We start from the raw sequence: 24,648 nt of genomic DNA, 5'->3' as shown, positions 1-24,648 counted from the left end.
GGGGGATGTAAACCTGTTAGATGGAATACCCTTCTGAGCTTCTCGCTCTATAGTTAGGTACAACTTCATAGTTGCTTGGTGTGGCTATGGATACTTTTTTTTGGCTCGTAGCATGCAATGAAATCTTAACATTGATCTTGACATAGATATGGTAAAATTTCATATAGATGACGACGTGGGGTTGAGACTAATATTTTTTGATGAATAAAAGGAGGAATCTATCTACATATCTATTTTGATTTAAAAAGCACAAAGAAATCCTTTCGATTTTGACACAAATTTTATGGAAGTCGGGTTGTTTTAGGGATACAAACAAATCGAGCTCTTCCAATCAATTCGAAACTCAGCTCAGCTCGATCCATTCAACTACGAATCGAGCTCAAATAGAATTTTTGGTTTCTTTAGTAAACGAGCTAAGATCAATTGAGCTAACCGTAGATTGGCTCATATAGATAAGTTTGACTAGCATGCATGGCTTAGTTTGTTTAGTACTTGAATCGAGTCCAACTTTTAAAATATTTGGACTCTGTATGGATCTATTGAAATTTAAACCGTCCAAACTCAAACATCTTAAAGCTCAATTTGACTCAGCTCTATTCATTTAATAAATGAGTTGAGATAGAGCAAACCATAGATCGACTCATATAGATAAGCCTAACTTTTTTGAATACTTAATTGAGCTCTAGCTCAAATATTTGCACTCAATAGTCGCTACGAATTCCTTGAAATTTAAACTAGCCAAGCACAAATACCTTAAAGTTCAATTCGGCTCGTTTCCACCCCTCAATTGGTCTCTCATTTTTCAATTTTGACCTGCTGACATGGCACTATTTCTAGCTGAGGTGGAGGATAATTGGAAAGGGCGCCAAATTAGGGCTTGGGAGTGAAACTGCAGGGGGTGCAGTTGATCCCTTTGCGTCCCAATCTCGGCCGTAGTTTTCGTAATCCAAATCGTTCATATTTCAGATCGCGTTGAGATGCTTGTCTTGATAGGAAATTATTTTAATCGGACGTCTATAAATACATCATATGAAAAACATTTAGATGCGAAAATCCGGGTTTTCTTAAGTTCCGATTTAGTGTGCTTGGAACCCCTACTTATCGATCAAATTTTGTTTGGATCACGTACTTACGGATATCCGATTAGAATAATTTTATATGTCAAAACAAGCGTCTCGAAGAGATCGAAATATAAACAATTTGGATTACAAAATTACAGCCGAAATCAGGACGGAAAGGGGTGAACTGCACCCCCTACAATAGGGGTGCACACGGTCCGAATTGATTCGGTTATCTAAAAAATCAGTAACCGAACCATTTCAAACGGTTTTAGAAAATTGAAAACCAGAACCTAACCATATATGCATGGAACCTAACCAAAACCAAATTGCAAGACCGGTCCGATTTTGGTTCGATTCCGGTTTTATCCAGGTTCCGGTTCTATCCAATAAGTATCCAAACACTTATTTACAAAACGATGAACTCATAAAATTAAAGAAATAGGAAGATAATCTGCTGGAATAGGAAAAGGAAGAAAGAAAATAAAAGCTTTCCTAACAAATGAAATTTCATCTCTAAATAAATTAAATTTAGTAAGGAAAAGATTAACCTATCAAATTCAAATACATATTTAATTATACACACATATGTATTTTTATATTTATCTTAGTTCTAAATGGTCCGGTCAGGTTCTAATTACGGTTCATTAATTGAGAATTAGTAACCAAATCAAAATTAACAATTCTTATTTTTTTGGAACTATAATCTGACCGTAGAACCGCAGAACCGGACCAAATATGACGATTTGATTTGAATCGAACCGGTTTTACGGTTCGACATTTTTCTTCAACGCCTCTGCCCTACAGTTTCACCCCAATGGCAGAGAGGAGCGAGTTAATCAGTTTATCTATACATAGAAGATAAGATCTCCCTCCCTCAAGTCCCAACGTCTCTCTCCTCTCCTCTTCTCTCTCTCTCTCTCTCTCCATTCTACTTCCATGGAGACCAAGTCCTTGCTGAACCAAACTCTCTTTCCCGCAAATTTTGGGATCCTCAATGGTAATTTCAGCACCAGCTCCGTATCAGCTCTGCGGCCGTCCTTAAACCCTCCAGCCACCAATCGCCGCCGCAAACTCACGGGCACGAGGGCCTCAGTTGCCGCCGTCCCCAAGGTCGCCCTCGTTCGAATTGGCACAAGAGGAAGGTAATCTTTCTCCTTTTTTTCGAATCTCCTCTTTCGCTACTGGTTTTATTTGCTCAATTGGCTACAGTGAAAGGTAAATTTTTGTAAATCTTAGATTGATACAGTGTGCACCATATGTGTCTGAACTTTTGACTTTCAAATCCCTCTAGAGTTGGCAAATTTACATATTTACGTACTCACTATAAGATGGTAGCTACTGGTAGTATGGATCTCTCATCTCTTTCCTCGTATCTTGGAACTCAAACGTATTTAATGTTGGAGTTGGCTTTCAGGGACGGAACCATGATTTCTAATGCGGGGTGGCCAATATTGACTTTGGAAGATGTACATTATATTGTCTTCTCAAGTTGAACAATGTGCATTATTTTTTTTAAGAATACCATCAACTGTATACACCATTTCGATGTTTTTACATGAATCTACAAATAAAACCAATCATAAGAGAGAAATTGAGAAAAGATCGTGTGTTTGTGTGTGAAGTTTTGTTGTAGTCTAAGTTTCCAACTCTTCGTAAAATTATGGGGAGGCAAACAAAATATATTTTACTATTTGAACAAAAAAAAATTACTTGGGTAATTATGGGTTTGTCAAAATTGGGGTGGCTTTGGCCCCCAATAGCCAACTCCTACATCCGTCTTTGTTGGCATTAACATTTTCGCTAATACTTTGAATCACATTATGGATCTCGCTCGATCCATAACCTTACCTTTGAAATACAATTTTCCTTTTCCATCTAAGTCTGTCCCTCAAGGTCCTTACAGCCACATCATTTGAGGAAGCACTATCAAGTGCGATTGTGGACACATTATCCTCTAATCCCCTGATGGAGAAGACACTAAGAAATATTATCTGCAATAACACCTCCGGTGTGTGGAGGGGCTAAAGCACAGAAGTTCAGGATGCGTTTTAACCTCCGTTTGGAATCTAGAAAGTGACCTGTAAGACACGTGTATTCCAATTTTTGATTTGAGGTCCATAAATCCGCTGTTAGGCTAATTCTCTCCACACCAGGCACCAGCTACCACTTCCTTCAACTTGTTCTTTTCAAGTGCATATAGCTTCATGCAGTCATTTGTCACAGTGAAACGTGATATTTTCTCAAATCCTGGATTCAAAGTTTTACACAATAGTAAGGAAAAAACACTGCTCCACCATTCTAAAGGAATACTCATGCACGATAATCGTCTTTGCTATGAACTCTCTGACCTTGTCCTTTTCGTACTTGTATGTGCTAATTTCCTGCAATGGCAGCCATTTCTTCAACACTTAAAGGTTCGGTTGTTGGAGTTGTCTGCTTCCTATTAGAGCCAAATGATGCGTACAACTGTTCATGTGTCTGTGATACTGAGTTGTTGCATTACCTAAAGCCAATCTAGTTCGACTAAATTGCATTGACCTTTCTTGATTCCATCTTTAAGTGTCACTATAGTAAATCCCTTCCAAATAGGTGACTTTCTTTTCCTTTCTTTCTTTTGAAGGGGGTTAACTTCCACATATGTAACCTGAACATCATCATCACCATTCTCATCAACATCCTCCACAATATTAGGTAGTGGGTTTTGAGAGGCGGAATCCGGCATTTTAGAATCTGCCATACTATCTGCATGAATTATGTAGTTAAAGCAATGACTATATTCAATCTAAAAAATATATAATAATTGGTACATGTATTATGTAAACTGGAATAGGTTTTATTAAATGGAGATATCATGGTACTTTTCATATGCTAGAACTCCAACCACTGATACAGAAAAACAGAGTATATTGTGTCTAATATCTCTAACTACATAGAAGAAAAAAACTAAAGAAGAATAACAGAAAGAACAAGTACCTAGAAAAAGCAAGCAACGTAGGGCAACCAACAAAGCAAAAGAGAGGGCAATCTGGAAGCTCCACTTTTTTCACACTAAACCCTGTGAATTGTTCCATGGAATTTTTTATAGGGTATGACAAAGCCCTAAATTCTACTCCATATCATACCTAATAGGTTTCCAATTTGGATGCAACAGTATTGGAAATGCAATTGGTGAAAAGATCTAAACGGAAGGGAAGATCTCACATATTTGCAATATTGAGTTACCCCTATATTTGTAATATTTATCGAATGACCCCCGCTCACAAGCTTATCAAGTCAAACACCCATATGCTTAGGCTTGGCTTGAATTTGTAAACAAACTAGTATAAAAGGTGATTGAGCTTGGCTTATATTTTGTCCAAACACGTTTAAACAAGCCACAAGTCAACCCAAGTTCAACCTATTTGGTTCGTTTAGCATCCCTAATCGTCTCAGTCCTAATTCAATTGCTATGGAATTCATAAATGAAGTCTATAATCCCTGTCTGCCAATGCATGATGCTTTTAATTTGCAGAAAATGTGATAGGAAATAGTTTAATGATTTGTGGAGGTTGGATATGACAAATAAGATTTGTGCAAATTATGAATATTTATTTAGAAAAGTTTGGAAATCTGTGGAGGGTTTTGTGCTATTCACCTGCAGTTGCAATGTATATATATGGTACGACAGACCGGTAAAAACATGTTGATATGCAATCAGTGGAAATCAAGCCTTTATGTGTTTATTATGTGATGATAGATCCAGGTCTATAGACATCTCTTTTAGCATGTAACGGTAGGCAACCAACCATACGGGTCCTGGATCACATTACAAGGTTGCTTAAAAGCTACTTAATGAAAAGAAGTTGTGGAAAAGCACTACCAAATATGCGCAAAAAGTGATGAAGGTGGATTAGAGAGGTTGTTGTAACACATTAAAAGTTTCTTTGTGTGACTATTCACATTCAATAGACTTGAGCACATTTCATGCCTAACAAATTCAGGAGTCAACACAATTGGCCAGTCACATGGTAAACACGATTTCTTAAGCTAGTTATTTTTGGTGTATGTCTTCTCTTATGAATTTTCTGTATTTTTTCCTTGTGTAGGACAGCCCACTAGCACTTGCTCAGGCTTATGAGACACGAGACAAACTCATGGCTACACATTCAGAGTTGGCTGAAGAGGATGCTATTCAGATTGTTATAATAAAGACAACAGGTGATAAAATACAAAGTCAGCCACTCGCAGACATAGGTGGGAAGGGCTTGTTCACAAAAGAAATAGATGAGGCGCTCATAAATGGTGAAATCGACATTGCGGTCCACTCAATGAAAGATGTTCCCACTTATTTACCAGAAAAGACAGTTTTGCCTTGCAATCTCCCACGCGAGGATGTTCGCGATGCATTTATTTCCTTAGGTTCAGCCTCACTGGCAGAGCTGCCAGCTGGAAGCACTATAGGAACTGCATCACTCAGAAGAAAGTCACAAATTCTCCACAGATATCCATCACTCAATGTGAGTATACTCTCTCAAATTTCATAAAATCTGCAATTTTGCCCAAACAGGGTAATTTTTTCATTATTTATTTTGTAGGAAGTCTCTGATCAGGCTGTTGATTAACTTCTGGGTCCATTTATGTATATATGAACATAATCTGGTGTCTGCTTAGGAAAATGTTGAGTGGGCTTGTTCGAAATTTTTTCAAGTTTAGCTGGATCACAATATTCATTTTGTTAGATGTGCTGCACATGTTGAGTGAAGAAACATGGAATTCGTAGGTAATAAGCAACTCCTGGATGTTTTGCTTCCACATAGTATTAATTTACCTGCCGTGAAGGGTTGGTAATTTCACAGGCCTTAAATTGCAAAATTATGCAGCAGCAATAATTTCTCAGGAAGATATTGTAAAAGTCACATTCTTGATTCTAATAAGAAACCCAATCTTGACGAAAAAACCAAACTACAAGCAACTACTAAACTTGAACAAAAAACCTCCATGCACGAGTGGAGTAACAGCCTGAACAAATTGTTTAGTAAAATGCTACTGCATCTGGACCATTGGTGATTGCCAAACAGGTTCTTCTAAAATGCTCAATATTTTACTGGTAGAGTATTTCCATACCAGGCTTGCTGAGGCAGACATGTATTTTTGTTTTAAGCTTTAGAGCTGTCACTGATGTATATTCGAGCTTGCTTTGGTCCACCATACGTCTTTTAATCCTCAAGTTCTCTGTTGGATTTGTGCACATAATTCTTTCCGGGTGGTCTATTGATGTTTTAATTGGTCTCTTTGTTACCTCTCTTTCATTTGATTGATGGTTGCATCTGTAGGTGCTGGAAAACTTTCGTGGTAACGTTCAGACACGGTTAAGAAAACTCAATGAAGGAGTAGTTCAAGCAACATTGTTGGCATTAGCAGGACTCAAACGTCTAAATATGACTGAAAATGTGACTTCCATTCTTTCCATGGATGATATGCTTCCAGCTGTTGCACAAGGTGCAATTGGAATTGCATGTAGAAGCAATGATGATAAGATGGTATGTTTCTGATGTCTAAAGTAGATGAGTTCTTTCAAGTCAACTTTCGGAACATCATTTTTGTTCACAAATAACACTAGTGATGCTGGACGCTTGAGACTTTGTGACAGTTTGTGAGCTGTCAAATTCACTCTTGTACATGGTTGGTTTTCATCTCGTTGTCTATTCAACGAGGAGCCTATCAACTTATCCTTTTTAGTAGTTATTTCTTTTCAAAAACTTCCTGGTTGCGTCTTGATACCATATAGCTAATTCAGTCGGTTAAGTACTTTTCTTTCTAATGGCTAATTATTGCAGTGAGAGGCGGGTAGCATTGTGAGGTAGCCATTACAAGGTCCACTGAATGTTAATTTCCCATAAGTTTTTGTTATTCCTATTTTTGTTTCACTCGATCATAACATTTAATGCTAATAGTGAAGCATTTACTGCAAAAAGAGGTGGCTAGCAATTTGATAGGCAAAATCTTTATGCTACTAAACCCACAGTGGATAGGTCAAAATTCATTTTCCTCTTGAAATTCCAATTAGTACAACCCTGTGCAGAGAAACTGCTGGTCATCCTTTATAAACTAACTGCTGTGTTGTTATGCAACCCCACTCATATCTAGATTTGGTTAAATTTTTCATAGTTGCACTCTTTATTTACAATTTATCAGGTGCTTGGTGTTGCAGCTCTACTGTGAGCCAATATTGAACTTCATTCCATTATTTATGGGCATGCATTCCTTTGACTCCGCTTTTACACTTTCAGAGCATGTTTATGAAATTTTTAGGATTCTTTTCTAATGCCAGTTCTTCTATGCAGGCTGAATATTTGGCCTCATTGAATCATGAGGAAACAAGATTAGCGGTGGCATGCGAGAGGGCATTCCTCTTAGCATTGGATGGGTCTTGTCGCACTCCAATTGCTGGATATGCGTGTCGAGATGAGGATGGAAATTGCATTTTCAAAGGCTTGGTGGCCTCACCAGATGGAACCCGAGGTAAAACAGTGCTTTTGGGAAGACATATTTGTGACTACGGATTTAACTTCTTTTTTCCTCGTTAACTTACGTATCATTTAACTCCTTTGTTTAAAGTAAAGCATCTTTTCTTTTTTATGAAAAAAACATAAACAAAAACCTGATTGATGCGTATGTGTTGGAAAGCTATCTCAAATCTAGTAAGGAGTTGCTGAAAGAAAGGGGGTCGTTGGTCAATTGTATGTGAGAGCAGAGGCGGAGGGGAGTTACCAGAGTGTCGCCGTCTGGTGGATAGAGGCGGGGCACTTCCCTGAGAGGTCATCTGAGACAGTGGTTAGAGACTTGGAGGAAGGTGCCAACCCGCCAGGGGGTTGCCGAGGTGGTAGCCTGAGGTTGGGATAGCGAGTGGAGGAAAAAGTGAAACGCTCGGAAACAAGTAAAAAACCTCTTTGTAGATTTCAAAGATTATCATTCTCCAAAAAACAAAAAACAAAAAGATTTCATAGATTATAGCATTTTAAGAACCAGTACTCCCTTATTCTGAAAATGTGGACAATTCCCACACATGCCTCTAGTTTGTAGTTTTCAAATGTTTTTGTCAACAAAAAACAGAAAACGAGAACTTTACTAATGTCACCTTAGTGTTTGCTCTTCTTGTGTTCTCCCTCTTTCAGTGCTTGAAACTTCTAGACAAGGTCCATATGCTTATGAAGATATGATGCTTATGGGGAAAGATGCGGGCAACGAGCTTCTATCTCGTGCAGGGCCAGGATTTTTTGATTGTTGAGAGAGATCGAAGCTTCGGGTTCCTCTGTCTGACATTCAGGTTCATTCAGTGTCCTCTTGTTGTAGCAGTAGTGGAGGTAATTTTTGTTTTCTCATTAGTTGTTTGCTAGTTTAGCCCGATCAGTTCAACATTGTAAGGGATCTCATTATTTTCTGTGAGTAAATTAGCGAGGCTGCTCTCTCTCTCTCTCAGGGTAAAACAGCAGTTCACTGTATTTTCTTATATTCAACGTGAAAAATGGACGGCCCGCAAAACTGCATCACTAAAATTTACCTGATTCACGTTTTTATGATCCAACAAGATATTTCAACCCCAAAATGGTCTATCATTGTCGTTCTACCTTAATCGCGTTTGACAATACGGAAAATGCACTTGTTTAAAGTTTAAGCGACTCTCCTTTTTTTGAGAGTTAAGCGACACTCTGAAGAGACGCTTTTGTTCTTTTGGGAATTTCTTTTGGGATACGGAACAAGAGAACATCATTTGAAGGGGAAATTTCTCCACTCTCTCCTCTCACCCGACCACTCTCTCACCTCTTTCTCTAAAATTCGGACTGTCCAAAACACGTTTGGACATCTAAGATCACCTATAGTGTGGTACCCGCTTGGCACCCAAAAATTTCTCCATTTGAAGACTGTCTGCATGGATGAACACATGATGCAGGGCTAGCCTGAGCTGACTTTAGTCTGAGCTGAGTTGTGTTGGTCGGTTGTCAATTCATACTTACCAGAACTATTTCACCGGGCTCTTTACATTTCTAAGCCGACCCATCTGACCCATTAAGTTCAGCTCGACCTCTCAGCCAAACCCAATACTCGATCCATGTGTACAATCTTTCTGTCCTCACAACATTAAAAGATTCACAACCCACAACATCATACTCTTGATACTAGCAGTTTGATACCGAGACTCAGGAGAGGTGCTGTGAGCAAGTCACAGTAGGGTTTGATATCCCTTGAAGCGACGACATATTGCGCAAATAAGAGTCCCAGTGAAATTTCTCATGGGCCGTTTGGACAGAAAATGGAAATACTCGAGCTGCAATCTCAGTCTATTCACGGCTTTCAAAGAAGAGAGCTCCAATAGTTGAGATAAAAAATGTGCAGGCGGATTTTATTTCTTCAAATTGTCTTGTTCTCGGATACAGATTGTCAGTTTGAGTATCTCTCTCGATGATTTGCCTGGGCAATGTGTATACGTCGTGTCGTCGTCTCCTTTACTTTGGGACCAACACCCACATTAGCACTCTAAACCCATCGTCTTCATTACTTTGGGACCAGCACCCACATTAGCAGTCCAAGAGTCCCAAAGATTGGCGCATCCTGTTCAGGCACCGCGATCTTATGAGTGTCAGGTGGGTAGTGCGGGGCTACGCGCGCCCGCGCGATGATCCACATGCCACGCTGGTATGGCGCCGTGTTGCGAGCTAGGGTTGGCCAGTCAAACGGCCACATCCACAATGATTTTTGGATTGTAATAGTTTGGTCTACGTCACCCAGTAAATTATTTTCTCCTCCCCGCACCAACTCACTTGGTCCCATACAATTCTTAAAGGCCTTGTTTGGTTCGGGGACTACAAAGAGGATTAAGAGTCTTGAGACCATCAAGTGGCATTAGGACGGAGGCCGTAATGTTTGCTGTGATAGACGTTTTCAATCGGAAGTTCTTAAGGGTTTTTTCGTTTTGGATTTTGAAGGAGGTTTGAGTAGAGAGATAGATAAATGAAATGCAGTGGGGACCGTGCGCAGAGATTTTAAAGCCTCCAAATAAACAAGCCCTAAGTGAATTTCTTATTTTGTTAACTCCTAAATGTTTGACCATTTGACTATTGACCGTTGACCGAACTGTTGATTAATTTTCTTTCTGCACACTTGCATATATCTTATGGTCTTTAGACAAATTATTTTTCTCTATTTGAACTTTTAGTTGATGTACTTGAGAGAAGACTTGTCTAAAAATCTGTGTGTTTTTTGGACTTTAGACCGCTTAGTTTATACTGACAATTAGGAAAACTTGGCCTTAATGAGATTTGCTATTCAGTCCAGGTGAGATTTCCCTAAATTTTTGTATTTTGTATTTTGATATTTTTATTAGTTTATTTGAAATTTTGTTAGATTCACGTTTTTTTTAATTAATTATTCATCTCGACGAGAAGACTTTAAAAAGAAAAAAATTATAATAAAAACTTAAAGCTCACTAAAGTTGGAAAAATACCAAACATCCCATATCTTTTTTGCATATAGTAACTCTTACATGAATTTTTTCAATTTCGGTCCATATTTTCATACATACTTTCCTTATTTCTCTTGTCTACAGGAATGATTAATCCCACATTTTTTAGATGAAAAACTAAACAGAAAATGACAAAAAACACCAACAAAAAGTACCAGATCAAAAATTTAGGAAAAACTTGCCCACATTTACAGACGTCATGCTTTTGTAACCACCAACTACTACAATAATCAGTCTGTTTCTCTTTTGACTTGAACTTTTAGAGAAATGCTAGGTGCAAAAAAATGGGTAAAGAAAATACTCTTAAAGTGTATATGAAATGCTCAGATGTACTGCACAGTAAATCTGAATTGTTCATATATACTTTAAGAATATTTTCTTCGTTCCCAGTACTCCTTGAACTTTTAACCACCTAACATGCTTTGTCCCCTCCACCGTTTACAAACATGCATAAGAGAAGCTGGCACAAGACTTTCAGCCAATTTTTGTAGACATAAATTCTTAAAAGTTTTACGGAGGAGCGTGAATAAATTTTACGAAGTTTAATCTTGCGCAATCTAATAGTATTTTGAACGATGCATATTAAAACAAATTATTATCGATTATAGTTTAAAAACAGATCTAACTTATTGATTGACGTAACGAACTGATAAGATTATGCACCTCCATGAATAACTTACCTCCGTGAATTTCCATTACCTCTTCTATTTCTTCACTTCCTACTTCCACAAACTCTATTCTCATTTCCAACCTCTCTGCCCCAAACATCCCATGGCCGCCCAAGACAAAAACCTCAACGCCCTCTTTCTCCCATACTTCATCACAAGCCACATGACTCCACTCGTCCACACGGCCGTGCTATTCGCCTCCCGCCCCGGCGTCGCCGTCACCATCCTCACCACCCCATCCAACGCCCTCATGTTCCAACCCTCCGTCGACCGCGCCGCCTCCGCCGGCCACCGAATCACATTCCACACCCTGAAATTCCCCGCGGCCGAAGTGGGCTTGCCCGAAGGCGTTGAGAACTACGGCTCCATCGCTTCCAGAGACATGATACCGAAAGTCACCCTCGCCATTTCCCTCCTCCGAGAACCGATGGAGCAAGCGATTCGCGACCTTCGCCCCGACTGCATCGTCTCCGACGTCCTCTACCCGTGGACTGTCGATATAGCCGAGGAGTTAAACATCCCGAGACTTATTTTATCTACCACCAATTGCTTCTCCGAATGTGTTTACCATCAATTGAAGATTCACAAGCCTTATGAGAAAGTCAGGTCCGACTCGGAGAGTTTCGTGGTTCCTGGGCTTCCTGATGAGATTGAGATGACCAGTGCTCAACTAGAGGACTATTTGAAGACCCCGGAAGACAGTGGGAACAGCGGAGAGTTGATGAATCAGATCGAAGACGCAGAGACTCGGAGCTACGGAATTGTTTTCACCAGCTACTCTGAGATCGAACCGGAGTACGTTCAACACTCCAAGAACGTCATGGGAAGGAAGAGCTGGCACGTTGGCCTCCCCTCTCTGATCCTTGGAAAAGAGAACGAAACGAATACGAACCCACACAGGTGCTTGAACTGGCTCGACATTCAGAAACCCGGTTCGGTTCTGTACGTTTCTTTCGGGAGCCTGATACGGTTTCCCGACACCCAATTCACCGAGATCGCGTTAGCGCTCGAAGAATTGGGGCGCCCGTTTGTCTGGGTGGTGAGAAAGATTGGGAAAACAGGCGAGAAGGAAGACGAAGACTGGTTGCCGGAAGGGTTCCGAGAGAGAGTACTAGAAAGTAACAAGGGACTGATGATAAGAGAATGGGCACCACAGATTTCGATCCTGGCCCACCCCGCAATCGGAGGGTTCATGACTCACTGCGGTTGGAACTCGGCGATGGAGGGGATGGCGGCAGGCGTGCCGTTGATCACGTGTCCTGTGCTTGCGGAGCAGTTTTACAATGAGAAGTTGATTACGCGGGTCTTGAAGATTGGTGTGGAAGTCGGGTCGGGTGTATGGAACCGGAGTCCGCAGATTCTTAGTCCGGTTGTGGGGAAAGATAAGATAGTGAAGGCTGTGAGTCGTTTAATGGATGGGTCGGAGGAGGCAGAGGAGATCCGGCGGCGGGCGAAGGAGGTTAGTGTGATGATGAAGATGTCTGTGGAAGAGGGTGGATCCTCTTCCTCTGATTTGAATAGTTTGATTGAGGAACTCAAAGCTTATGTTCGTTATTAGTAATAACTTTTTTAGAACGTCTACTTCTACCGTTCTATTTCACCACTTTTTTCACCGCTTTTAATTTCACTCTCTAAAAGAGTTTGGGACGGTCCGGATTTTAAAATCCAAACCACTAATTTCTGAGATGAACACCGAGATTGATTGGAGCAGTGAAATAGAGCAGCGGAGGTGCCGTATTATGATCCTGATTCTTTTTCTATGAAGTACTGCGAAAGCATGTACGCAAGACTAATGAGCCGTTCAATTAAATAAGCCAGTTGGTTTATTTTTTTGTCCTTATTTAATTTTTTTTCGCATTTATTAGTTTTTTGTCAATTTTTTGGGGATTATTTCTTCTTCATGACAAGAGAAATCTAAAAAGTAAAAAATTACGATCAAAAATCTAATTTTTGTTGAATAAAGACGAAAAAATTGACTTATTTTTGTCTTTATACAAAAAAATTAAGTTTCGATCGTAATTTTTTACCTTTTAGATTCCTTTCATCATGACGAAGCAATAATTCCCAAAAAATTGACGAAAAACTAACAAATACGAAAAAAATTTGAATAAAGACAAAAAAATAAACCACTTGACTTATTTAGCTGAACGGCTTCTAAGTATATGAGATATGTTAGGTAAAATACAGAGGAAAACCCACAAAAATCCTCTGCACCAGCATAGCAAAACACATAGGAAAAATAGTTTTGCTTCAATTGCTCGACACTTTTATAGAGCTACTGTTCACCAGCAATCCTTTATTTTGGTTATGTTTGGTTACTATTTTAGTTTAGTTTTTCAATCATTATCTTATTTCTTTCTTCAATCATTACCCTATTTCTCCAAATTATTACTTTCACATCTCTTTCTATCTCTCTCCAATCATTACCTCTCTCTTCAATCATTTTCCTATTTCTCTCTCCATTCACTACCAAAATTAAACTAAAATGTCAACCAAACAAAGCCAAATCTCTCTCTCTCTCTCTCTCTCTGTGTGTGGAGGTGGAGTAGCAGCTGAATTTTTTCGATTGGCGAGCAATAGATTTCTCGTCAAAATCAGAGAGTTTGGGTTTAGGGTCAATTTGTGGGTTTGGGTCCGAAATCAGAGAGTTTTCCGATCGGCTTCCTCACCGGAATCAACTTTTGGGTTCAATTCTTGAGTTTTCTTCCAATAAAGTGTGGGTTTGTGTATGAGATGGATAATATTTTATAAGAATAGAGATGATAGTAGAAAGGATTGGTGTGAGATTAAGAAAAATTTAAGATTAAAAAAAAAATTGTGAGATTTGGGTCGCTAAAGTACACATTCCTTGGTGTACATACTCTAATTGGTGCAAATTTGCACCTGACCACCATTGTCCGAGAAATTTTTGCATACTAAATAGGTTACCAGCCTGGCAAGTACATGTGGTACCGTAAACCAATATGCACACGACAACCAGCGGTTCTAAAACTAACGGAGAGGCTTTTTGTTCCGTTAAAATTTTCGTCACCCATAACGTCATAAACTTTTTTGGGTTCAAGGCAAAAACAAGCCTTGAAGTTCTCTGCTTCAGTTTTCTCTCGTCTTCGGCAAGCTTTCGAAAGCAGATCAGAGCAAGATAACTAACTAGGAAGAAACATGGTGTGGGGGTGGATTTCTTTGTGATCCTTCCTATGTAGCTGCCTCCGTGTGTTGGGCCGTGAGAGATGACGCCGGTCTTATTGTTCCTGTAGAACTGGAGGGGGTGTTCCTCCGGAAAGAAGCTTCGACGAACTAGTCAGTAGGTGGAGAAAGAAGAAGAAGTTTGGTAAGAAATAAGCTAGAAGAGGAGAGAATTCAGTTCAGAAGAGGTTTTTCTCATCATCTTTCTTGATGGTATTACCCTTCTATTTATAGGTGAAGGAGTAGAGTGCTGAGCAAGTTGGCTTTACTTTCCACGTGTCGCGTAATGCTCGGATGGCGCCCTGCAGCAGGGCTATTTAATGAGCATCACTTCCTAGATCTTACAGAGTCACATGAGTCGATGTCAGAAATGTCACTTCACTCAGAGATGTCACTTCGAATATCAGAAATGACAGCTTACTTATCAAGAAATACTTCTGGAAAGTTCCATAAATGACTGTACTCGGTGGAGCCCACTTCTGACACACGAAGAGTATCCGAGTGATTAGTGTTCTTTTCCGAAGAACAACTTACCGAACGAGAGGATGTCCCTACCCGGGCGTTTGGTAAGATCACCGAGCGAGCTCAAGTATATGTACGTTCGGATAAGGCATTCGACGTTCGGTGAAGTACCCGTGGTTCCGTCTATCCTTCGGATAACTAATGACACATCAGGCTGAAGCCCAAACTTATTTACAGATGAACTGAGACAGCTGGACGACGGATCAAACAGCGTGTGAACCTTTATTCCCCTTTTAGACCTTGTGAACCCTCTGATCCTTTGGATATTTCGGCCCCCTACACATGGACAGACGGAGGTTCTCATTTCTTAACCCCTCTCTCTCTCTCTCTCTCTCTCGTATGAAACGAGGGGAGGGGGTAGAACCTTCCGGTTCAAATATTGCAATTTTTTAGTTTTAACTCCTCCCCTGTTTGGGTGTACATCAATTAATTCAGGGTACTTTAAAAGGCTAATTGCGACCAAATTTCTCTAATTAATTTACGAAGCCTACGTTTACTCAACATATGATACTTGCACCCTTTCTCCAGAATAACATTTTGAAAAGAAAAAAAAAGTTCTACACGGCCTTGTTTTCTTAAATTTAATTTAAATCTAAGATTTTTGTTCTTATTTAAATTTTTTTCGCATTTGTTAGTTTTCGCCAAATTTTTGTTGGTCATTGATTTGTCTCAACGAGAAGAATCGGAAAAGTAATTTTATTTTTTATTTTTACCTAAGTATTGTGAGAAATAACTATTTTTTAGTGCAAAAATGTTATTTTTTGGCTTAAAAATGGTTATTTATCAAAATACTTAGCTAAAAGTAAAAAAAAATTGTTTTTCCGATTCCTCTCGTCAAGACGAATCAATAACCCACAAAAATTTGGGGCAAAACTAACAAATATGAAAAAATTTCAAATAAGAACAAAACTCCCAGATTTAAGTTAAGTTCAAGAGAACGGAGATCGATTGGGTCTGTAAGATCCAAATTCCGCGGTCTCTCTTATTTGGCAATTTTATGACAAATTACATATTTATTTGTATCCTTATATTTTATCGAGTCTGTAATTTATTTTCTATTTATTTTTCTAGAATGTTTGTTTAGGAAGTGAAAAGAAATCAATATGGTGTAATTGAGACTTTGAATTTTTAGGTGGAAGAAAATAAGGAAGGTGGAGATTACTGTAACTTATAAATATTTCTTCAGTTAGCTTAAAAGGGTTTTTTGGTTTTGCATTTTGAAGTACAAAGAAGATCGATGGATCATTGAGCGTTCAATACAACAGCAAAACACGTTTTGTTAGAGAAATACTTAAGAGGGTTCTTTGGTTTTGAATTTTGGAGTAAAAAGAAGATCAATGGATCATTGAGTGTTCAATATAACATCAACTCAGTTAATCCCTGAGCAAAGTCCTTAGATGGATTTCGGGAGGCAAATGAAAGGCTTATGGCTTCAAGGCAACAGCGATCAAGCACTGGGTGTAGTGAACGTAGGTTCGGCAAGTAGGTCTTAGGTTTGATTGTGAGGTTCAAATCGTAAGGTAAGATTACTTGTAACTACACAATGTTTATAGTATTTGATTCCTTCCCGCGGTTTTTTTCCGTTTAGGGTTTTCTACGTATATCTTGTGTTCATCTTTTTATTGCTTCTCGTTTGTGTGATTAACTTATTTATTGATTGGTGGATTAATTAATTAAAAAGATAAAAAAATAACAAATATTTATAGTAATTCTCAGATCCACGGTGGCTAAAGTCAAACTTGATCGACACCAACCATCTACATGTGTGGAAGAGACAAATACTGAAGTTCTATACTTGCCAAAAACAACTCTTTAATTTGGAGAAAACTGCAACACTGGACAGATTGACGTTTACCTCTTTTTACAATTGTAAAAGAACAATTAGGCCCCGTTTCGGAACGTAAAAAAAACTCTTATTTTTTAAGAAGACAATTTCAAGCTAAAAAATTATGGATTTATTGAAATCTAAAAATATGCAATATGGATTTTGTTTGAAAGATCTCATCGAGATCTTTTATACGATGCAAAAAAAATTTTAAAAATATTTTTCATTTACATTATTTTTGAGTTTGAAAATGTGAAATAAGCTGCTTATTTTTTAAGAAGATTTCTGGAACGGAGCCTTACTATCATTCAACCACAAACACTTATACACATTCACGTTTTTTGATGGGATCCAATGTAAATGTGAATGAATTTGTGCATGTGTTTGTAATTGTAGAATGATTGTAATAAGAAATAAATTCAACCAAGAGGTACGAAACCAAATGTGGATATATATATATTTTTAAAAAGGGTAGGAAACCAAGATTTAAAGATCGAGGATCGAAGAAGTATTTAAGAATGCAAGAAAATTTGGAACTGGGGATGCGTTTTTGGGAAGAGTGGGAGAGAGGTGAGAGAATACCGGGTTTTGTTGGGAGCGGTAATGAGAGAGAAAAATATCGGAAAAATTTCAAAATACCCTCCAACCTTTACACTAAAATTCAATTAGATTCTCAATCTTTCAAAAACTTTAATTTTACTCCTAACGTTATATTCCGTTAATCAAAACGCCCCATTCCATCCGAATGACTAACGGATTTAATTAAAAGCTCCGTTAAATACCGTCCCGGTCGAATTTTGATAATCCGAGCCGCTTAATGTGTTCAAAATGTGATTTTAAGGGTACCCGGGTGAAATCAACAAAAAAAAATGAATGTGAAGGGCTTCATATGACAATTTTTTTATTGAACTGAATGGTTTCATCTGAACAGTTTTTTATTGAACTATCTCTTCCCGTCCATTTTTTTTTTGCTGATTTCTCCCGAGTACCCTTAAAATTATGTTTTGAACACATTGAGCGGTTCGGATCATTAAAATTTGATTGGAAAAGGGGAGGTGCGGATCGATCCGGATTTTGTTCAAATCTGAACATCTGGATTTTGCTTTGGTTTGCACCTACCTTTATTGATCGAATTTCGATGATCCGAGTCGCTCAATGTGATTAAAACGTGATTTTAAGGGTACCTTTTAAAAATCAATAAAAAAAATGATCGGAAAGGGTTTCATCTGAACAGTTTTTTATTGAATAGTTTAATAAAAAATTGTTCAGATGAAGCCCTTTTCGGTCATTTTTTTTGCTGATTTCTAGAGGATTTTTTTAAAATCAGGTTTAGAACACATTGAGCAGCTCGGATCATCAAATTCAATTGAGACGATATTTAACGGAGCCTTTAATGAAATCCGTTAGTCATTCGGACGGAAGGGGGCATTTTGATTAACGGAAGATAACGTTGGGAGTAAAATTGAAATTTTTAAAAAATTGAAAGTCTAATTGAATTTTGGTGTAAAGGTTGGAGGTATTTTGAATTTTTCCCAAAAATATCAATGAAATTCACTTCCTCCGTTTGGTTTCACTAGGCATTTGCCTCTCTGTCACAGTGTTCTGACATGGACGAAAGTTGTCGCGCGCTTATTTGTTTACGGCACCACATGTACATGCCAGGCTGGTACCCTATTGGTATGCAAAAATTACTCGATCCAGAGACTCCAAAGCCAGAGGTGGGAGAGACCGTCCAGAGACGGCTGTGCCTGCTTTTTGTTCCTTTATAAATAAACCCTAAAGCCGTGGAAGAGAGAGCGCGCCACATGTGTGTGCGCCCTAAATTATTGTGGAGTTTCATTTACAACTACAATTTTCAATTTTAGTAGGGACCACCCTTCTGGTGTTTAGTCGTGCGATTGAAGAGGGAAAAAAAAAGAATTGTTTCCAATTTCTTACTCGGAGCCACCATGTGTCACTAGAGATACTCCTATATTCAATATTAAAACAAAAGAAAAGGAAGGAGAGCTCTCTTCTAAGAAAATTGAGTTTTGTTCACCCTCCTAAGGTCGTTGCCACCAAGTCTCTTGCCCCTATTAAGCTCAGCCTTAGTAGAAGTGGGTAGCGGCACTGGGTGGACGGTCTATCCGCCCTTAGGTGGTATTACCAGACATTCTGGGGGAGCAGTTGATTTAGTCAAAAGGCTTTCTTTTTGTTCCTTTATTACTAAACTAATGTAATAGGAATCCAACTCAATCCATAGAAAAAGTCTTCGAACTCATCCATATGATCTCTCCATCTGGAGGGTGAATATTACCCTTCTTTTTATTGGTTGAAATAGTATGAATTCCATCACAAAATGATGTCATGCTTATCAAAAAGTGTATTGCATGGTAAATATGACATCATCATTTTAACTAATAAAAAATAGAATATTATTCACCCTATTTTAAAGAGGATGAACAAAATTGCATCGAGAAAAAAGCTATCAAACCGATTCAAACGTCCTTCCTACGCTGCCTCTAACAAAAAAGAATTTGAATTAACGGGGAGCGGTGGCCCCCGTATGCCCTCTCTTTCATGGGTCTCTCACTAAAGTCATGCGCTTTGTCCCCCCACCGTTTACAAACGTTCATAAGTGATAAGATAGCTCAAGACTTTCAGCAAATTATTAGACATAAATTCTTAACTTATACTACTATTGAACTTGCAGTATTGAAAATAATGAGTTAAACTCTATGGTTTTCACCATACATTGCGGGTCCCACAGTAATTTTTTTCCCCTAGTAATTTGTACCGTTCATTTTGTATGATCCGCATAGTAGTTAGTACATTCCCACAACAAATCATATTTATCGGATATCGATAAGTTTTTCAAAAATTAAATTTTAGTTTATTAAATAGACGGTTGTGGACAGTTTAACTTTAAACTTACTTACCGTCCATTTTTGTAAACCAAACTTCAATTTTTTATATAACTATCCATGTCTAATAAATTTGAATTTTTGTGAAGATATAATACTCTACGAATCCTACAAGATGAACGATTTAAATTTTTGCAATATACGCATGGTGAAACCTACAATTGATGGTGGTGGAAAATTCAAATTTTCCACCAAAGGTGGATACAATTTACACTCATTGAAAATACTAGTATAAACTAGGAGTATCACCAAATATCCCTACATTGCCATTACCTCTTCTATTTCTTCACTTCCTACTCCCGCAAACTCCATTCCCATTTCTAACCTGTCCGCTCCAGACATCCCATGGCCGCCCAAGACAGAAACCTCAACGCCCTCTTTCTCCCATACTTCATCACTAGCCACATGACTCCACTCGTAGACACGGCCGTGCTATTCGCCGCCCGCCCAGGCGTCGCGGTCACCATCCTCACCACCCCATCCAACGCCCTCACGTTCCAACCCCCCGTCGACCGCGCCGCCTCCGCCGGCCACCGAATCACATTCCACACCATAAAATTCCCCGCGGCCGAAGTGGGCTTACCCGAAGGCATCGAGAACTACGGCTCCGTCGCTTCCAGAGACATGATACCGAAAGTCACCCGCGCCATTTCCCTCCTCCGAGAACCGATGGCGCAAGCGATTCGCGACCTTCGCCCCGACTGCATCGTGTCCGACGTGATGGACCCGTGGACTGTCGATATAGCCGAGGAGTTAAACATCCCGAGACTTATTTTATCTACCACCAATTGCTTCTACTACTGTGTTTACCATCATTTGATGATTCACAAGCCTTACGAGAAGGTCAGGTCCGACTCGGAGAGTTTCGTGGTTCCCGGGCTACCTGATGCGATCGAGATGACCAGTGCTCAACTAGAGGACTATTTGAAGACCCCGGAAGAGTGCGGGAGCAGCGGAGAGTTGATAAAGGTGATCAAAGACGCGGAGACTCGGAGCTATGGAATGGTTTTCACCAGCTACTCCGAGATCGAACCGGAGTACGTTCGGCACTACAGGAACGTCATGGGAAGGAAGAGCTGGCACGTTGGCCTCCCATCCCTGTTACTCGGGAAAGATAACGAAACGGATACGGAGCGACACAGGTGCTTGAACTGGCTCGACGATCAGGAACCCGGTTCGGTTCTGTACGTTTCTTTTGGGAGCGTGGTACGGTTTCCCGACACCCAATTCACCGAGATCGCGTTGGCGCTCGAAGAATCGGGGCACCCGTTTGTCTGGGTGGTGAGGAAGATTGGGAAGACAGGCGAGAAGGAAGACGAAGACTGGTTGCCGGAAGGGTTCCGAGAGAGAGTACTGGAAAGTGACAAGGGACTGATGATGAGAGAATGGGCACCGCAGATTTCGATCCTAGCCCACCCCGCAATTGGAGGGTTCGTGACACATTGCGGTTGGAACTCGGCGATGGAGGGGATGGCAGCAGGCGTGCCGTTGATCACGTGGCCCCTGTTTGCGGAGCAGTTTTACAATGAGAAGCTGATCACGCGGGTCTTGAAGGTTGGTGTGGAAGTCGGGTCGGGTGTGTGGAACGGGAGCCTGGACATTCGAAGTCCGGTTGTGGGGAAAGATAAGATAGTGAAGGCTTTGAGTCATTTGATGGATAGGTCGGAGGAGGCAGAGGAGATCCGGCGGCGGGCGAAGGAGGTTAGTGTGATGATGAAGAAGTCTGTGGAAGAGGGTGGATCCTGTTCCTCTGATTTGAATAGTTTGATTAAGGAAATCAATGCTTATGTTCTTCATGACTAACTTTTTATGACCCTGGGTCTTAGGGAGGGAGTTGCCAAGCTGCATCCCCGGAGTCCCTCTTTCTATGAAGTAGTACAAGTTAATTGGTGCAAATTTGCACCTGCCCACCATTGTAGTGTTTTCAGCTGGGCACTAGAAATAGAACATGAGAGAAATTTCAGTACCTATAAAACTGAAAGGAGGAGGATACTTCAGTGGATACTCCTATATCAGTTGTTAAGTTATGAGTTTTTGTGGTACCCTTATAAATAGGTGTACGGTAATAAAATTAGTTACCTATGTATGTGATTGAAGTTATTAATATTGTGACTTTTGTCAGGAAGTTTATTTTGGGTGAGAAAAGCTTTTAAAGGAGCCTTCGACGACCATTTTTTCTGAGTGTTTAGAAATGAAAAATCTACCTTTAACTGTTCTGAATATGGAATATCGTGTGATGATGTGAATTCTTGGCCCTAAGGGTTTGGCTAAGTAGATATGAGACAACAACTAAGGATCTTGCTCCCGAAAGTTCGTATATGAAAGTCAAACTTTTCTAATCTTGGGACTATTGAAGACTTGTTTGATCGATAATATCAAAGAGTCGGAATTAGTCAAACTGAGCACTAGCTAGGTAGTCCAGACAACTGCTTAAAAAAAGACTCATTTACTTGTATTTTGTGTGGTTTTGACCAGGCCAAAGGAATGATAAGATCATTTGACATGAAAATCTCATCTCCTTTGATCTCAGTCCATTAACCTTCCAGAAAATGGGCTTTGTTTTAGTGTTTAGTTACACTTCTTACTAGTTATATTTAGAATCAATCTCACTCTCTCCCTCTTTCTCTCAGAACCATGTAATATTTTCTCTCTCGTTTATTTTTATTTTTATTTAGAAGATCGCTGCGATTATGATTATCAAAAAAATGTAAGAGAATCAAATTACAAAGATACATAAAAAACAGAGAAGGGTGTCATGAGTTCCACAGAAGGCCAAATCCATGTGATTTTCCTTCCTTACATGGCGCCAGGCCACATGATGCCAATGGTGGACATCGCCAGGCTATTCGCCGCCCACGGTGTTCGTGCCACCATAATCACCACCCCGATGAACGCCCGACGCTTCAAAACTACCATCGATCGCGACATTCGAGCCGGTAGGCACATCGCCCTCGAGATCCTCTCTTTCGCTCCCGTAACAGGCCTCCCCGAAGGCTGCGAAAATCTAAGCGACACTCCGACCCCCGAGATGACCATGCGCCTCTTCGGCGCCATCAACCTTCTCCAACCTCGAATCGAAAACCTCTTGCGCGCGACCCGTCCCGATTGCATTTTCTCCGACGTCCTCTTCCAATGGACTGTCGACGTTGCGATAGAGCTAGGTATTCCGAGGCTTGCATTTAGTGGCAGCGGCTTTTTCAATCTCTCTGTAGCATTGGCGGTCGAACGCTACCGGCCCCACGACAAAGTGCATTGGGAGAGCGAGCCATTCCTCGTCCACAGCCTTCCGGACAAGGTTTCGCTCACCCGATCACAACTACCTGATATTGTGAAAACAGAAACAGAGTTTTCGGAGATGTTCCATAAACTCAAACTGGCTGAGGGGAAGAGTTATGGGATGGTTGTGAATAGTTTTGGTGTTTTGGAATCGGCTTACGCCGATTACTATAGAAAAGCTTTAGGAATTAAGGCTTGGAGCATAGGTCCTGTGTCCCTCTTCAACCAAGAAGAAGCCGATAAAACGGAGAGGGGGGACATGGCAACAATCAACAGAGACAGCTACCTCAACTGGCTCGATTCAAAGGCGCAAAACTCAGTTCTTTACGTTTGTTTCGGTAGCTTAACCCGATTTAACAAAACTCAACTTGCGGAGATAGCCGGTGCCCTCGAAGATACACATTGTTCCTTCATCTGGGTTGTGCCTAGAGTCTTGAAAATGAACGACAAAGATGAGGAAGAAGAATGGTGGTTGCCAGAAGGGTTTGTGGAGAGGACGGAGGAATCAGGCAAGGGAATGGTCGTTAAGGGTTGGGCCCCGCAGGTGTTGATACTCGAGCACCCTGCCATCGGAGGGTTCTTGACTCACTGTGGATGGAACTCGATACTCGAAGGGGTAACCACGGGCGTGCCTATGGTCACTTGGCCAACCATCGCGGACCAATTTTACAACGAGAAGCTTGTGACCCAGGTGTTGAAGTTCGGAGTCCCTGTGGGGAACGAGTATTGGAAGGTGTGGGCTACGGAGGAGACACCGGTGATTGGGAGAGAGAAGATTAGTAGGGCGATCAACGTGGTGATGAACGGTGGGAATGAGGCCGAGGAAATGAGAAGCGTAGCGAAACGGCTCAGCGAATCAGCAAAGAAGGCTGTTGAAGAAGGGGGTTCTTCTTGCAATGATCTCAACACCCTCATACAAGACATCAAATTGCACAGGCAAAAATAAGAAATTGTTCTATGCCCTTGTGCTGGTTATCAATTATTTGTAGAAACTATTCTCAGCAATCGTTTGGAGGACAAATTTTGGCAAATCTTTTCTTGGAAGATTAGAACTATAAACTTGATGTTTTATGGTGTAGCGTGGAAGAAGCCGAATAGAAATAGGCTTTGGGTTATGATAAAAATTTCTCTATTAGCTGCGGTGAAAGGCCGGAAACGGGACTGCCAGTAGGATCTGGGTAGGATTCTTTCAGACAAGTTCTTTACAAAATTTGACTAAACAAAAGGACAATTGGTTGGTGGTTTCCAGTCGAAGCACCGATTTTGAAGCAATTCTGTCGTAAAATTGTACTGTACGTTTCTACGCATGTTCGTCAGTTCATCATTTTTGTTTTCTTTCTTCTTCTTTTTCCTCACGTACGTATGACATTATTGGCTTTTCCAGATGACATTCTTAATGCAAATGCAAGTTCCAAGAGGTGTAATCACCTTGGTAGTAGACGAGTTGGAAAAAGAGCTAGACTCAAGTATCTGCTACTTCTCATGTGGTCACATGATGTAAATCAAATATCGCGTGATAGAAGCTTTAATCTGCTCGTGCCCTGATGAGAGATGGTAGAAATTCATGGGCGACCGATCTTTTCCAAAATCTCCAGCACATTTCAAAATTTTCATAGCCTCACGCTCATGGAACCGGTCTTCGCGCTTTAGTTCTTAGCGAAATTATAGGAAAAAGATAGGAGGGGGACACATTAGACATTCTTGTCTTTTC

The 24,648-nt window shown here is 40.1% G+C and overlaps 4 protein-coding genes across 4 annotated transcripts; all 4 read left to right on the top strand.

The window, feature by feature from the left end:
- The first annotated feature begins 1,858 nt into the window (after nt 1-1,858).
- LOC131331242 (porphobilinogen deaminase, chloroplastic) lies at nt 1,859-8,514 on the top strand. Its single transcript, XM_058365124.1, has 5 exons — nt 1,859-2,203; nt 5,152-5,557; nt 6,374-6,580; nt 7,385-7,562; nt 8,216-8,514. Exons 1-5 carry the CDS (start codon nt 1,998-2,000, stop codon nt 8,326-8,328), a joined length of 1,110 nt encoding a protein of 369 aa, XP_058221107.1. The 5' UTR covers nt 1,859-1,997; the 3' UTR covers nt 8,329-8,514.
- A 2,817-nt stretch (nt 8,515-11,331) lies between these two features.
- LOC131328320 (scopoletin glucosyltransferase-like) lies at nt 11,332-12,786 on the top strand. Its single transcript, XM_058361276.1, has one exon. It carries the CDS (start codon nt 11,332-11,334, stop codon nt 12,784-12,786), a length of 1,455 nt encoding a protein of 484 aa, XP_058217259.1.
- A 7,220-nt stretch (nt 12,787-20,006) lies between these two features.
- Nucleotides 20,007-21,464, top strand: LOC131328319 (scopoletin glucosyltransferase-like). The gene has a single exon (XM_058361275.1). It carries the CDS (start codon nt 20,007-20,009, stop codon nt 21,462-21,464), a length of 1,458 nt encoding a protein of 485 aa, XP_058217258.1.
- A 795-nt stretch (nt 21,465-22,259) lies between these two features.
- On the top strand, nt 22,260-24,648 carry LOC131331241 (scopoletin glucosyltransferase-like). The gene is made up of 2 exons (XM_058365123.1): nt 22,260-24,229; nt 24,322-24,648. The coding sequence occupies exon 1, from the start codon at nt 22,417-22,419 to the stop codon at nt 23,881-23,883; it is 1,467 nt and encodes a 488-aa protein (XP_058221106.1). The 5' UTR covers nt 22,260-22,416; the 3' UTR covers nt 23,884-24,229; nt 24,322-24,648.

The sequence above is a fragment of the Rhododendron vialii genome, chromosome 6a (assembly GCF_030253575.1).
Source record: "Rhododendron vialii isolate Sample 1 chromosome 6a, ASM3025357v1".
Lineage (NCBI taxonomy): Eukaryota > Viridiplantae > Streptophyta > Magnoliopsida > Ericales > Ericaceae > Rhododendron > Rhododendron vialii.
The sequence above is the reverse complement of the archived record's forward strand: the minus strand, read 5'-3'. Positions and strand labels throughout refer to the sequence as shown.